This window comes from Triticum dicoccoides, chromosome 4B (assembly GCF_002162155.2).
Source record: "Triticum dicoccoides isolate Atlit2015 ecotype Zavitan chromosome 4B, WEW_v2.0, whole genome shotgun sequence".
NCBI classification, from domain to species: domain Eukaryota; kingdom Viridiplantae; phylum Streptophyta; class Magnoliopsida; order Poales; family Poaceae; genus Triticum; species Triticum dicoccoides.
The window spans coordinates 599,633,719-599,650,074 of NC_041387.1; the positions used below are offsets into that span (position 1 = coordinate 599,633,719).

The 16,356-nt window shown below is 50.5% G+C and overlaps 2 protein-coding genes across 2 annotated transcripts; both read left to right on the forward strand.

Moving 5' to 3' along the window:
• Positions 1–8,029: 8,029 nt before the first annotated feature.
• Positions 8,030–9,191, forward strand: LOC119291689. The gene is made up of 2 exons (XM_037570498.1): positions 8,030–8,421; positions 8,489–9,191. The coding sequence occupies exons 1-2, from the start codon at positions 8,276–8,278 to the stop codon at positions 8,871–8,873; spliced, it is 531 nt and encodes a 176-aa protein (XP_037426395.1). The 5' UTR covers positions 8,030–8,275; the 3' UTR covers positions 8,874–9,191.
• A 5,993-nt stretch (positions 9,192–15,184) lies between these two features.
• LOC119292868 lies at positions 15,185–15,994 on the forward strand. The gene is made up of 3 exons (XM_037571546.1): positions 15,185–15,199; positions 15,285–15,383; positions 15,467–15,994. Exons 1-3 carry the CDS (start codon positions 15,185–15,187, stop codon positions 15,992–15,994), a joined length of 642 nt encoding a protein of 213 aa, XP_037427443.1.
• Positions 15,995–16,356: the final 362 nt, after the last annotated feature.

Below are 16,356 nucleotides of genomic sequence, written 5' to 3' on the forward strand. Positions count from 1 at the left end.
TTTGTCTCTGTTGTGCCGTGTCCTGGGAGGGTGTCGCACAGATGGTGCCTGCAAAAGAGGAAAACTCGTGTAGAAGAGTATGACGTAAGCGTGCGAAGAGTTGGCTATCACCAATGGATAGTAAAGGTGTAAGAAATTGGCCTATTGATAAGGTCAATCCGAGAGTTGGGCTTTATTAAAAATTTATAGCCCTTGGTGTTCTCTATGGGATTACATGTGAGGCGCCCGGATCAGATTTATCTGGGCTGCCGGGCTCGTCTAACCGTGTCCGTGGTCTGAATGACCAATCATGCTTTCTGGTATTAGAGGTCGCTTAGTGTCCGACTGCTAGAGCCGTCACGTGCTCTTCCATGCATAAGGAACGCTCTGTGTTTCCGTTAATGGTGATAACGCCACGTGGATCGGGCATCTTGAGTTTAAGGTAGGCGTAGTGCGGCATTGCGTTGAAGCGGGCGAAGGTCGTTCTCCCAAGCAATGCCTGATAACCGCTTTGGAGGGGGGCGATGGTGAAGAGTAGTTCTTCGCTTCGGGAGTTGCCTGGGGAGCCGAATGTTACCTCTAGTACGAGGGAGCCCCTGTAGTGGGCTTCAACGCCTGGTATCACCCCTTCAAAGGTGGTGTTACTTTGGCTGATTCTGGATGGGTCTATCCCCATCCTGCGGACAGTGTCTTGGTATATTAGATTAAGACTACTACCGCCGTCCATGAGGACCCTAGTGAGATGGTATCCGTTGATTATTGGGTCGAGCACCAAGGCAGCTGATCCTCCGTGCCGCATACTAGTCGGGTAGTCCCTGTGATCGAAGGTGATCGGGCAGGCCAACCAGGGGTTAAGTTTGGGGGCCACGAGTTCTATAGCATACGCGTCTCTGAGCGTGCGTTCGCGCCTTCTTGTGTGTATGTGAGTCGCGTGGATCATGTTTACTGTTTTTACCTCTGGTGGGAATTTTTTTTGTCCCCCAGTGTTCGGCTGGCGAGGCTCATCCTCGTCTTCACTTGGTGTTTCCCCTCCCCTGTGTTCGGCGTTTAATTTGCCGGCCTGCTTAAAGACCCATCATTCTCTATGAGTGTGGTTCGCAGGTTTTTCGGGGGTGCCATGGATTTGGCACAGTCTGTCAAGGACTTTGTTCAGGCCGGACGGTCCTTCTTTGCTACCTTTAAGTGGCTTCTTTTGCTGACTGGGTCGAGAGCCCCTGAATCCGGCGTTGACCATTGTGTTGTCCAGACTTTCCTCCTTGTTTCGATGTTTGTTTTCATTGCGCCGTGGCTTCCCGTTGCCGTCCCTGATTTCGGATGTACTTGGGTCGTTGGTGCTTCTGTGGGCCAACCAGCTGTCTTCGCCCGCGCAAAAGCGGGTCATAAGGCTTGTTAGGGCTGCCATTGTCCTCGGCTTTCCTTGGCTGAGGTGTATGGCGAGCCACTCGTCCCGGATACTATGCTTGAAGGCCGCTAGGGCTTCGGCATCTGGACAGTCGACAATTTGATTCTTCTTAGTGAGGAATCTGTTCCAAAGTTTGTGGGTGGACTCTCTAGGCTGTTGAATTATGTGACTTAGATCGTCCGCGTCCGGAGGTCGGACATAGGTCCCTTGAAAATTGGCCCTGAAAGCATCCTCGAGTTCCTCCCAACTTCCGATTGAATTGTCCGGGAGGCTTTTCAACCAGTGCCGAGCTGGTCCTTTCAACTTGAGGGGAAGATATTTGATGGCTTGGAGGTCGTCCCCACGAGCCATATGGATATGCAGGATAAAATCCTCAATCCAGATCCTGGGGTTTGCCGTTCCATCATATGCCTCTATGTTCACAGGTTTAAAACCCCGTGGAAATTCGTGGTCCAGTACTTCTTCGGTGAAGCATAGAGGGTTAGCAGCCCCTCTGTATCTGAACGTGTTGTGGCATGCCGTCGGCTGTTGTTGTGTCCGATGCTGATTCCGAATTGGTATCCGATCAGTCTGATCATTTTTATGACCATAGTCCCGCACCGGGGCGCGTCCTCTAGATCCATAGATGGACCTGGTCGCGCCGGCCTTTTTGTCCAGGAGCTCACGTAAATCGTGTGCGGCGTCAGTAGCTGCTCTATTGCGGTTACGAAGTGGTTGGTTCGGCCTACTGGCCGTATTGTTTTTTGGTGGAACGGCCTCGTCGTCGAATTCTGGTAGCAGCTTGCGCTTTGGATAGCTCTTTGTTTGGCGATCGTCGCCATACTTTTCTTCAGTGTCTAGTACTTTATTCCATCTGCGATTGAGCGTTTCCTGTGCGGCTTTAAGCTTTTGCTTCTGCTTCTTTAGACTTCTCGCAGTGGCCATAAGCCTTCTGTGGAGGTTATCTCATTCCAAGCGTGTTTCCGGGATGATGAATGCGTCATCGTCCGGGCTATGCTCCTGTCCCGGGGTAGTTTGATGAGTTCGTCCCTCGGGATCACTGTGATCGGGCGTCTGCTCCGGGCTGTGTTCGGCGTGACCTGGCTCATCCTGCTCCGTTGCTGGGTCCATATGGTCGTTGTTTCCTTCGGGGTTGACTGGGGTGTCGATCTTTCTAGCGCTATTGTCGCTATTTTTACTGTGATTGGACATAGAGCGGCGTCTGCGCCGTCGCTTTGGCTTTTGTCCGGGGGTTTTATCCTCCGCTCTTTCACCATCGTCCTCCTTAGGCGTATCCACCATGTATATATCATATGATGAGGTGGCAGTCCAGCGCCCCGTGAGTGGTTCTGAATCATCTCCTGCGCCGACGTCCATACTGTCGGTGTCATCAGAGTCGAAGTCAAGCATGTCTATTACGTCGTCGATAGTGGCTATGAAGTGGGTGGTGGGTGGGCAACGAATTTCTTCGTCGCCTTCTTCCCCCTTGAGCCGGACATAGTTCGGCCAAGAGTCTCCTGACAAGGAGAGAGACTTTAATGAGTTCAGCATGTCGCCAAAGGGCGAGTGCTGGAAGACATCCGCAGCGGCAAATTCCATTACTGGAGCCCAGCTAAAATCGGCGGGCTTGGGGGCGTGCGGTCTGGGACCTACAGCCAGACACAAGTCCAGGGGTCCGGAGACATAGGCTTCCTTGGGGATGAAGTCCATGTTCGGCTCTACCGCCGATGAGTGTGCGGCCTCTGGGGCGGGGTCCATCCACCCGTCCTCGGACGACGCAATCTGCCCCGGATTTAGGTCCGGGGCTCCTGCAGGCGCGATATCCCGAGTATTGCCCGACAATAGGTCTAAGCCGTGCTCATCGTGACTGTTCGGCGTTCCTGGCGTAGGCCTGAATCCGCCGAAGATCAAGTCTCCGTGGACATCGGTCGTGTAATTCAAGTTTCCGAACCTGACCTGATGGCCAGGGGCATATCTGTCGATCTGCTCCAGATGGCCGAGCAAATTGGCCCGCAGTGTGAAGCTGCCGAACATGAAGATCTGTCTGGGGAGAAAAGTCTCACCCTGAACCGTGTTGTTGATGATTGAAGGAGCCATTGGGCCTTGCAGTGACGACACAGAGGAATTCTCAATGAAATCACCAATGTCGGTGTCAAAACCGGCGGATCTCGGGTAGGGGGTCCCGATCTGTGTGTCTAAGGCTAATGGTAACAGGAGGCAAGGGACACAATGTTTTACCCAGGTTCGGGCCCTCTCGATGGAGGTAAAACCCTACTTCCTACTTGATTGATCTTGATGATATGAGTATTACAAGAGTTGATCTACCACGAGATCGTAGAGGCTAAACCCTAGAAGCTAGCCTATAATGATTATGATTGTTGTGATTGTCCCTATACGGACCAAACCCTCCAGTTTATATAGACACGGAGGGGGCTAGGTTTTACACAGAGTCGGTTACAAAGAAGGAAATCTAATATCCGGATCGCCAAGCTTGTCTTCCACGCAAAAGAGAGTCCCATCCGGACACGGGACGAAGTCTTGAGTCTTGTATCTTCATGGTCCAACAGTCCAGCCAAAGTATATAGTCCGGCTGTCCGGATACCCCCTAATCCAGGACTCCCTCAAGCGTAATGGAATGTATTATGGAAACAAGCATGCAAATGAGAGGTATATATATGTTAATACGTGTGACAAGAGAACAAGCATCTACCTCAAGATCATGGCAAGCATGCACAAAAAAAGCTCGACAAAATGGTCGATGGTATGCATAAGAATCATTTACAACACCAAAGAAAATGAGATGTCTAAATACATGGGGCAATCCAAAGTGAAAGACAATTCAAGCATAATATCCATAGGGCATAGTGAAGATAGTGTGGCACTCAACACAGTAGAAAGAGCAATTGTTCAACATGTGTAAGGCAATCAAGTCAAGCATGTAGCAATCAATGGGACATGGCATGTGTGAAGTGATGGCAATGTTGCAACCAAGCATATGATAGGGGGAAATAATGATCAAGTAGAATGCAACACACAAGGCATAAGTGTCATGAGGCATGGAAAAGTGGCTATGACAAGTCGAAGAAAGATCTCTAACATGTGTGCAATGTGTGATGGTGCAAGCAACACATGAAGTATGATCCACAATATCCATGCTCAAGCAGGATGTCAGTTGGAAAGTGTGTCCTTGTGTGTCTTTCACAATGTCAAAGCACAAGCAAGTACGAAGTAGAAGCAGTCGAAGGTGTGCTTGGCTCTCTCTCAAGAGCTCGATGGTCAACTCATGTGAATTGGAAGCTGACACGAAGTTGAATGATCCTACACATGCAAAGAACGTATGTGCATGATAGATAAACACATCATCCATCATGATGGTTCTTTTCTCTTGCACATAACTATTAGAAGCACAAGTGCATGAATAATATGATGCAATAATATTTATGTTCATGGCACTAGGCATATGGCGCAAAGAAGGAAGACAAGCACGCTTCACATAATTATGTCAAAAACTCCAAAAACATATGGGAGAAAGCTATGGGGGCTATCTCATTAGCAAGACTAAAAGCATTATTGCACTCAACACATAGAAAATAGCAAGCAACCATGTGAGAGGCAGCCTATGGAGAAATTGCACAACATTTAACAACAATCATTTGCAAAGCATGGAAATGGTTGTCATCAAACGCATGCAATGAGCAAGTATGAATCATTGGTGATGCAACATAGACAAGCATAGCAATCATGTCGTGTAAACTAGTAGTGCGAAGATGTAATATACTAAAGGAAATCATGGTAATTATGTCATGTGAGCAAATAATAGGCATAGGCAATGCACATGACATGTCACAAGTATGAACACAAAGCAAGATCAAAGTGTCATCGTAGGCATGGGGTACAAAGCAAACATGGCAATAACAAGCAATATCTCCACCAAGCTTGTAAATACACATACAAGTGCTAGAATCAAAGATCATGTGAAATGCAAATCATGGGTCATAAGTGCATGCTAAAAGCATAGGAATGAGCATATCATGCAAAGTGAACATGGTAATACGGGTAAAGGATATATAATGGACAATAACCCATAACCATGTGAGGGCCATGCAGAAGAAATGTGTGAAGTCCTTGTGCAGAGTGGGTGGGTGGAGGGTAAGTACTCCATGGTGGCGCATATCTTAATTGCTCTCTAGAGCTCGTTTCATCAACTCCTGCGCTTGCGAGGTTGACGAGTAAGTATGGGGACCGACACAAGAAAGACACAAACAAAAATAATGTGTGCGTGGTAAATGTACACATCATTCATCATGATGTGTATGTGCACATGTGAGTTAGCACAAGATAAACAATGCTCAAAGAAATTTGAGGCACGATAGAGAGATGTCATCCATCATGAAAGAAGAGTTGTTATTCATAAAACGATGGGGACATAAATTGAGCATGCAAGTATATGACACAACAATAGCATTGTTATTCATGGGAAGCATATTGTGCACATAATTATTGGGATCATGCAATAGATGGGGTGGATCAAAATCTCCTAACATGAATGAGGAAACTATGAGGGTCTCCTCATTAGCAATAGCAGAAGCATCATATGGAGAAATTTGATAACATGACAAACAATGCATGTCGGAAGCTAGGTGGTCATGGCATGGCATATGAGATGAATTGCACAAATATTGAAAAGGAAGCATGTCAATATCATCACAAGAAAAACAAATGACAATGACCATGGGCTTGTCATCTATGCCAGATGTGCAAATTAGGTTTATTTTAATAGCATATGCATAGTTACTACGGTGAGACTGCAAAGGTGTGATATGGTTGATCTCATGCATATCACATAACAAGTCAAGCGGATTATCAAATATGATGTGACCGAGAGAATTATCACAAGAAATAGTATGAAACATAGCATCACAACTAATAGACTCCACATGAGAATCATCAAACTCATCATAAATGGGCAATTCATCACATGAGGTAATCGAACTAGCATGAAGCATGGCATTCGGGAGATCATCATATGCAAACAATTAATGTCCACTAGCGGGACATGAGTATCACCTTCACCTATGTTACCCTTTTCATTCCACTCATGTGGTATAGGTGAGGTGGTAAAGATCAACTCGTGGTAATCTTCATTGTGATGGAACCATGTGAGGGTGCATCATGTTCCAGCATAGCCATCGTCTTGTCCAAAGGAGAGACGAAGTCATCGAGGATCGAGGCATCATCATATATGAAACTTAGCACCAAATGAGAACACACATAGAGGTAGAGTTTAATTCGTTAGCGTTAAAAATGACCTCACAAGACCTATCAACTTCCTTTCTCAACTCTTGTGGTGGCTCACTCACTCCCTCGGAGTAGGTGCACTCAAAGTGACATATGTTAGATGTAGCTCTTTCCGCGAGTGTCGTCCGAGTTGATTCATAGATGAGCTCCTACTGCGACAATGGTAGCTTTTCTTGGTAAGACGACCTCCAGTCTAATCTTTGATCTCTAATTCTCTATACATGGAGGAGGGTTGGATGCAACTCCTTCCGCGGGTGTCGTTCCGGCTGATTCATAGATGAGTTTCTATTGCGGCACTGGTAGTTTTTTGGGCAAACCGACCTCCACTTTGACCTCTAATCTCTAATTATCTATACGATATCCCCAGTTCATGGCTCCTGTGGGTGCTCTCATTCCGATGATATCATGTGCAACCATCATTGTAACCGTCAATACCGGGAGTTCAACAAGAAACCTTCCGTTGCAGTGGCGTCAGAAACAATGATCGACAAACATGTGGATTTACGAGGCGAGGTTGTTGGAGGATAGGCGGCTACACACATTCCTTCTCGTATAGGCGGGGTGGTTCTTTCACGGTTGCCATTGCCTCCCCTCCCTCCCCTCCTGCATGTTGATTAAATAATTTTTTTAGCAAGCCTATCTATGTCAATTGAATAGTATTTTTCCCCCCTTATGGCAGCATGTACGTAGACTACAAGATGTGAGGTGAGAAAATACATCGGTGATCTCGGGTGCGAGCGCACCCTATATGCAAAAAAAATGATTCAAAGAAAATTCAAAATTTTTCAAATTTTTTTTGGAATCAAATATGAACAAGTATTGTACTTGTATAAAATGTTTTATTAGAGAATGACTTTCGTTGCATCCTGAGTCGAAGAGTCGGAGAAAAACACTATATACTGTACACGCTATTATCGTCATAAACTTGTCCTTTTTTGCACCAAACTCAATAAGAATCATTTTTTGTCAAAACTTTTCATACGAGCCTAGCACCTGATCGTGTTTGATTCAAAAAAAAAAGATTCATAATTTTTGGCACATATTGGATGCGTTTCGAACAAAGTCTCCGCCCAATCGCTTGCTTAACCTGACCGTCCCGGCGGAGATTCGTCGGTCGCGTTCATGCGCCATTTGTCGATGGCAACTTGCCACCGCGATTCCGTCCGTGCTCACTCATGTCGTGTGTCGCGCACTCGGCAGATAATCTATGCCGGAAACGCCGAGTCCGTCCCTCCAAGTTGCAAAGCGCCATATATACTTTACTTTACTTACCTTTTTTTTTGGAAATTCACCTTTTTTTTTGGAAATTCTTTACTTTACTTATATTATTATACTACTATTGGAGTATAAGACGCAGAGACCGTCGAGACGAGGCTGCGTGAGCCGCGCCAGGTTTCGGAAGCATCGTGACGACGACGTCCGTCACTCCTCGTTTTGGCACTTGGACACGCCACGCGAGCGAAGCCGAGCCTCACGCAAAACTGGTTCCTCTTCCTCCGTGCGTGCGCCCGCGGTTTTCTTCCCAGCGAAAGCCTCCTCAAGCAACCGCTCCCCCCGATCCACCTCCACCAAACCCCGCGCCCCTCACCAGACCAGGGCGCTTCAGTCGTGGAGGGGATGCTGCTGATGGCCGCGCCCGCCGCCGCCGACCAGCACCAGAGGCGCCGCCGGGGACGGCCGCCGTGCGCCGATCTGCTCCTCAACTGCGACCTGCCCCCTCCCTCCAAGCTCTTCGGCCCGTTCCCGGCCCTGCACCCGCAGAGGTAAGGCGCGCTCGCCTCGACGAATTTGCGTTGCTCACACTGAGCGGCCCCGCCTCGTTTCGCGCAGGGAAAGGCTGGAGAGCGCGGGCGGGACCGACGAGAAGGGCGGCGGCGGCGGCAAGGACGTCCTGCTGCAGGCGCTGCGCCTGTCGCAGTCGCGGGCGCGGGAGGCGGAGGAGAAGCTGGCCGCCGCGGCCGCCAGCAGCGGAGGCCTCGCGGCGCTGCTCGTGCGGGACTCCGTGGCGCTCTCGGCGCACCGCCGGTGGGTGATGATGCTGGAGGCCGAGAACTCCGCGCTCAGGGCAGGAGGAGGAGGAGGAGGAGCCGCCGGCACGGAGCCCGACGAGGAGGATGGCGCGGGGGCCGCCCAGCACCCGGTGGCCGCCGCGTGGTGGGTCGCGCTGGCGGTGTGCGTCGGCCTCGCGCTCGGCAACCTCCTGCTCTCAAACTGATCTTCCTTGATTTGATTCGGTTTTTGTCAATCACCCGACGATCCAGTGCAGTGCTCCAGCGCTTGTTTGTGTGAAAATGTTACTGACATCTACTCCTGTCGATGCTTAGCATGGGAAACCTCGTGCTGTTGTAGATAAGATAAACGGACGAAATCAAGAGGGGAAACCTCGGGGGATTGGTAGATTGAACATGACGCTGCCGTGTCCGTCTCTGCACGCTATCACCAGATTCGTGCCAGTGACTTGTATGTTAGTGAGTTGTGTAATTTAGCCTGGTCTGGATGTCTGGGATGCCTTCAAGTCGTGTTCAATATGGGAGCTGGTCTGGTCCTGGGCACCTGGCACAACGCTCCACCAGCGATGTCCGCGGCATTTCAGGTGGATTTTTTGTCCAAAAGGACCACCTACCAAGTTGAATTGTCAAAAAAGACTACCTCTGAAACACATTGACAAAAAAGACCACCTGCAGCGTGGCGGCAGGTGCGCCAGCCAACACGTGGCGCCTGCCGCCACAGACGCCGGCGGCAGCCCCTGCCGCCACGAGCACAGGCGGCAGCCCGGGCTTAACCGGTTTTCTCGCGTCAATTCCAACGGAACGGACCGCCACGCAGCAAGGCTGCAGCTACTGCTGCTGCGCGGGCGCCGAGACAGACCAGGTGGGCCATGCCGCCACTGCCAAAGGCGGCAGCCACTGCATACTGTAGCTAGTCCCTGCGGTAAATGGATAGAGCTATTTTCTTCCGGCCCGCCTTGCGGTAAATGGATATACCAACTTGGAGAAACTAGCACTTGGGTAAATGGATAGAGCTATTTTCTTCCGGCCGGCCGTTTGTATGACTCGAGTCAATCCGCCGTACGTACGCGGCTACACTGAACAATAGCCCAGTTCGTCAAAAAAGAAAAAAAAATAGCCCAGCCCGACGGTATCTCTGCCCTGCGCTTGCGCTAGTGGCGTCGATTAAACAAAGTGGCATGACCACCGCGCACAGGGCGCCGCTGCCACGCAACGGATGCCGCCTCGGGCCGTGGCGGCAGGGCCCATCTAGCTTGTCGCGGTGCGCGCAGCCTCAATAGCTGCCGCCTTGCTGTGTGGCGGCATGGCTCACCGCTCCGGTCCGTCCCGTTGCAGCTGACTCGCGGACGACAAAACCTGTTAAGCCTAGGCTGCTGCCTGCGCCCGTGGCGGCAGGTGCTGCCGCCGGCGTCTGTGGCGGCAGGTGCCACGTGTCGGCTGGCGCACCTACCGCCACGCTGCAGCTGGTCCTTTTTGTCAATCTGTTTTAAAGGTGGTCTTTTTTGGCAATTCAACTATGCAGGTAGTCTTTTTGGACAAAAATTCTTTCAGGTGACCGCGTCGGCTAGTTTTTGGACGACGCAAGAGCAACTCCAGCCGCTCTTTTTTTATGCGCCGGCGCTAAAAAACGGCTCAGCCGCGCTTCCAGAAGCCTAATTTTCGCCGGTTCGACCTGAAATTGACGTCGGCGGACCCAGGCCGAACCCGGCGTCGGGGGAAGCGTTTTTGGCGCGAAAACCCGGTGGGACCGCCGAGTCAGCGACACGGCACATCTTTGTCCTTCCTCGTCGCCTCGTTTTCCCGCAGTGAATCAATGTCAAGGCTGTCGCCGGTCAGCTTTCCGCAGATTCCCCACAGGCGGCGCAAAGTAATGCCCCGGCGAATCATCGTCCCCTCTTCCCACCACGCGTACACACACGCCTGCCCCCTGGCTATAAAAAGCCACTCTCCTCGCTGGTGGACGCACACTCCGTCACGCGCTCTCTCTCTCTCGTCGCCGGCGCCCTTCTCGTCTCTCTCTCTCTCCGCCCGTCACCAACCTCCGATGGGTGAACGGTTCCCCGGCGACGCTGCGGCGGCCAACGGCTTCGGGCGCCGCACTCTGCACGAGTGGGAGGCGCACCTACTCCACGAGGCTAACTACCCGGCGCCGCCGGACATGCGCGCGCTAGGGAGGTGGAGGCTCAGCGCCGGTGGCGTCCCAGTCCCCCCTTGGCCCGACCCCGAGCACCCGGGCCACTTCCACGACGAGATGGAGCGCGTCCGGGCCTCCCTGTCGGAGGGGGTGTGCGGCCGCCCAGAGTACGCCGCCGACAACCACGCGAGCTGGGCGGCGTACTTCCAACGCCGCCACGACCAGCAGCTCGTGTCCGGCAACAACGCGCCGGTGAGGGGGCGCCACAATGCCGACGGCCGCCACCTGCGGTGGGGCATCCCCAGGCGGACGCTCTATTACATGTTGTCGCACTTCGAGGGCGGCAACGAGCCGCCGCTCAAGTACCCGGTGGCCACGGCGCCTGCCCCCTGCCGGAGCGGCGGCATTTGGCTGTCGCGACATATGGCGGGTTCGTCGTCCTACTCCTCCCTCTCCTCCTCCTCGCCGGCGCTCGCCAGCGTGAAGGCCGAGCCCGTGGGACGCCGCTCTGGCGGCGCACCTGCAACATCGTCATCAATGAGGGCGGCGACAGTTCCTCCTCCTCCCTCGTCGTCAAGCCCAAGATGGAGACGGGCCTCGTTGCCGTCAAGAACGAGTACGACGACCTGGCCGCCGCCGACGAGGTCGCCCTGAAGTGGGCGCGCGAGGACTACGCGAAGCTGGAGATAGAGCGCCAGTGTCGCGCCCCTCGAGAAGAGCGCTGCCCGGCGCCATGGTCGCGATAAGGGCGGCGTCATCGTCCTCGAGGACAGTGACGAGGACGCGCCACAGCTGCCACCGAAGCCCGTCCGCCACGCAGGGCAGGAGAGCACGGACAGCGGCGGCGTCAAGAAGGAGGAGGCCAACGACGACACCGATGGCGACGACTACAGCGCCTTCGGCGCGTTCTTCAGCCTGTAGGGCGGGCGGGGGCTGCGGTGCATGTTTTAGTATTTTACTATGTTTTTAAGACTGTAATGTACAAACATTAATGAAAAATCGCTTATTTTGCCCGAGCTGTTTCGTGTTTGGCCGACTTCTTAATTCAAAAACCCACGTCTGGGTTCGGCTTGGGTCGGCGGTTGGGAAACCGACCGTCCTCACGCCCATATTTTCGGGCGCCCCCCCAGGCGGCGCTTTTTCAAGCCCCTGGGGGGCCAAACAGCTGGAGTTGCTCTAAGCGTTCGGCCGCTGATCTTTTGAAAAAATCTGTTCGCTTGCAAGCCGTTGGATCCATAAGAGGATGCTCTTGATGAGGTTTGCCACATGACTATGTCATGTTGAGTCCAATCCACTTGACGATGTTTGCAACATGGGTCATGTTATGCTCGGAGCTTTGCATGAAGAGTGTTTTGCAACATGGCTGATGTTGCGGTTGTCGTTGATGTCGATCCTCCTGTGCTTCAGCAGAGATTGCAACATGGTTGATGTTAGGATGGTAGATGACAACTGACGGTGTCCTAGACTAGGGGGTCTCGGCCTAGCCGGCCTAGTCCATGGGTCGGGCTGACGATCCCCTAAAGAGGAGGAACTCTAGAGGCCTCTAATATGTGGTGTGAGTGTATCGGACTTCACCGTGGGGACAAAATTACTGTTCTGACCCTTAAGGCAAACTAAATCCCGATTTGACCTCGTTCCAAATTTTTTTTCGTTTCTGACCTTTTTCGGTGATGCCAAGGTCCCTGGCGTCTGGGTTACGAAGCAGACGCCACGGTCCCTGGCGTCTGGCCCATGGCCCGCACTGCCCGCCTGCCCGTTGACCTGCTGACGTGGCAAAGGGGCCAGACGCCAGGGTCCCTGGCGTCTGGCCCCGGTAAGTGGATAACCGCGCAGGCCAGCCCACCCATCCCCATCTTTCTCCTGGTGGCGCACGACGAACAGAGGGCTCTGCTCTCCGCCCCTTCTCTCCCTCCCACCACCACCCCCTTGATCTACTCCATCAACCCCTCAAACTCACAGATCGGACCCCCCCAAGCTTCTTTGAGGTATTCTCCCCCATTCCCTCCAATTTTTTTTGTTTTCCCCTCTTTGGTTGGATGCATTATTCAACACTAGGTGATGTTAGATGAGTAGATGGTTTCTTATTTTTAGAAAATTTTGTGTAGTTGATAGATGATTAGGTATGCAGTAGATGATGTGTAGTTGAACATGTAGGTAAAATCAATTCGGTTTTGTGTATATGTTGTCCATAGGATTTTTTTAATTAAGAGGGGTGATGAATATATGATTTGTGTATGTAAAATAGACTTTGGCATACTATATTTGGTTTGATAGATGATGTGTGTATGTGTAGATAATCCTATTGTTGGCATACTATTGTTGGCAAAAAAATTTATGCAAAAGAGATGATGAAATTTTCTTATTGTGTGTGACATGATTTGTTCAATAGAATGGCGGATGATGATAATGAAATATATTTGATGGTGAAATTTGGTACTCTAGATGATATGTGTGCATATGTAGAAGAAAGAAATGATGTGGTTATGTTTGAGAAGAATGGTGTTTTCATATGGAATAAACTTGGAGAAGGAAATTGTTTGATATTGTTCATGTATTCATAGATGTTTGTGAATTTTTTTTGTAGGATGGCGGATGGTGATGGACCTTGGTATGACGGATTAATCGATGAGTGGGATAAGGAGCATCGTGCTCGTGCCATTGAAAATGGACAGGTAAGAAGCAAGACTGGGTCAATTTTCGTTGTTTCTCATTTGTGTTCTTGTATTGATTATTAAAACATCACTTTATTTGCAGGTTGTAGTTGCTATGCGCATGAGGGGTCATTCCGCTGATGACTTTGATTACGACCCGCGGTATGAGCCTTACATTCGGAGATTGGGTCTTCTCCCATTCGTGTTGCAGTTTAAGCGACGCGCTCCGCCGGTGAACCACGCGGCGCTGACCGCACTTGTGGATCGTTGGAGGCCGGAGACTCACTCCTTCCACCTTCCATGTGGGGAGATGACGATGACCCTACAGGACATGGCTATGATAAGCGGCCTTCCTATCAATGGACAAGCTGTTACCGGTCGTGTCAGCGTGGGTAATTGGCGAGAACGGACTGCCGATTTAATTGGCGTTCAGCCCGAGGGCCCTCAGGAAGGCAAGGCCGATACAGCGAAAGTGAGGCATTCTTGGCTAAAACTGGTCAGAGGAAACACCAACCCGTGCCCTCAGGATGCCAATAACGTGGTTGTGCAGCAGTACGCGCGGGCCTATCTTTGGTATGTACTAACCAAGGTAGTCTTCTCAGATGCAACCGGGAACTCAGCCCTCTGGATGTTCTTGGAGCCACTTAATAACTGGGATACCCAGTATAGCTGGGGTTCGGCCGCACTAGCATACTTGTATCGTCAGGTAAGAGATATTTGCAACCAATTATTTTGCATTTGTCATGCGCCTCCATATCTAACATGTTTGTTTGATTGCAGCTTGACTTGGCGTGTCGGAGGAAGGGAGGTACATCCTCATTGTCTGGGTTTGTTTGGAGCCTATCCGTGTGGATGTGGGAGCGGATCCCGGTTGGACGGCCCGATTTGAAGAACCCCCTCATGGCAAACCCACGGGGTAATCATGACGGGTTGCATGATGATGATCCATATCGGCGCCCTACGCTTGCTTACTATTGGGAACAAGTGACAGTGTACACAGGAAGCTCGCATGTGCGATACAAGTGCTATATGAACGAGCTGGACACCTTGACTGCTGAGCAGGTTATGAGAAGTTCGATGAGATAAAATTTAGTCAAGAATGAAACTTATGTATGTAGCTAACAATGTATCTCTTTGTTTTGCAGGTACATTGGTTTCCTTATGTGGAAGATCGTGACTTTGATCTTAATGAGATGTGCACGCGTGATAGCCATCTTTGGCGGGCGAGGTGCCCAATGATATGCTTCTTCGCAGTCGAGTGGCACTTTGTAGACCGTGTGGCAAGACAATTTGGAAAAAGACAAGGTATTCCAATTGAGGAGAGCAAGGAGGAAATGCTATCTCTGCATCGGTAAGCAAGCATGCCTTGAGTATGTAGTAGAGCATTGAATAAGTCAGTGTTTGCTAATGCTTTGTCCCGTGCATCATTTGTAGGTTCGATCGAAGGAACAATCAGGATATATCGGATTGGGCAAACAAACACCGTGCGTGGATAGAAATTTGGAATCAAAGAGACACGTTAGTGCAATCAAAGAATAGACCTCACAATCAGTCAGCATATCAGAAGTATCAAGTGTGGTATGCGGATCGTTACCGGTTAAAGCTGAAGCCAGGTTGGACTCACAATGAGTGGTCGGAGTTGGTGTCTGAAGACCCGGAGACTGCAGAAGGTTATCGTACCTTCAACACGGCTGTGAGAGACACCAGAGGGGCTCATGTTGACTACGCACCGATGCATGACGAAATGGTAGTCTGTTTGACCTATTCTAACATACTTGCATCATGTTGTCTTTCTTTCAAATACATAAGTTTGGTGTGCTCATGAATTGCAGGGCAGAGAGTTGCTTCTGTGCGTCAACGATGCCAATGTTGCACCGAGTCATCCACCTGGTGGTGCATTATCTGAGAGGACTCTTAGGAGCACGATGGAGGTTAGTCGCAATATATTATAAAAGTTTTTTTCGCGGATTAGTTATTTGCATCTCATGTCATAGCATATTTTGTGTTGTCGCAGAAGTTCAAGAAGCGGTTCCATAAGATGGCAGCTATGCTTTCTTGCCATGGTGCTCAGTCCAGTGACGTGTATGCACCAGGTAGCCGCGCCGCCAGAGCTAATAAACGGCGTTATGTCCAGAACGAAGAGGACATAGAGGAGGAGGTCAATGAAGAGGAGCCAGCACATCAAGAGGAGCCAACACATCATGATGAGCATGAGTATGATGCAACACATCAAGAGGATCATGAGTATGATGTTGATGCTCCACAACCATCACAGGTTACACAACCGACACAAGGCAATGCCCGCTCTAGAAAAGGCAAAGCAATAGCTAAGACACCGGGCCAGAAAGGTAGAAAGAAGATATGGAGCACTCAATTCCATAGTCCGGAGTATCCTCATCAATTTATGCCTGCGGGAATGCAAAGATATAAGTCGAACATTGATGTAGAGGCAGAGGAGGCTAGCGAAGAGGAGGAGCATGAGGCTAGCGAAGAGGAGGAGCATACACTTGCAGATATCGTGAAGAGAGGAAGGAAGAAGTGAGCTTGTTGTAGTTTGTTTCAATGAGCTTGTTCTAGTTTGTTTTGACGAACCTGGTGTAGTCTCTTTCCATGAACTTGTTGTCGTTTCTTTCCATGAACTTGTTGCCGTTCGAATTAAGTTGTACCGGATTCGTGAAGTTGCTATGAATGTTTGACATGAATGATGTGATTTATGTTAATTGTTGTTTCCTGTGATTTAGTCATTTATATGAATGTTTATATGAATGTTTGACATGAATGATGAAATCTGTACTTAGTCATCTATATGCACAGGGAGCCAGACGCCAGGGTCCTTGGCGTCTGGCTGTAAGTCAGGGGACCAGACGCCAGGGTCCTTGGCGTCTGGCTGTAAGTCAGGCGACC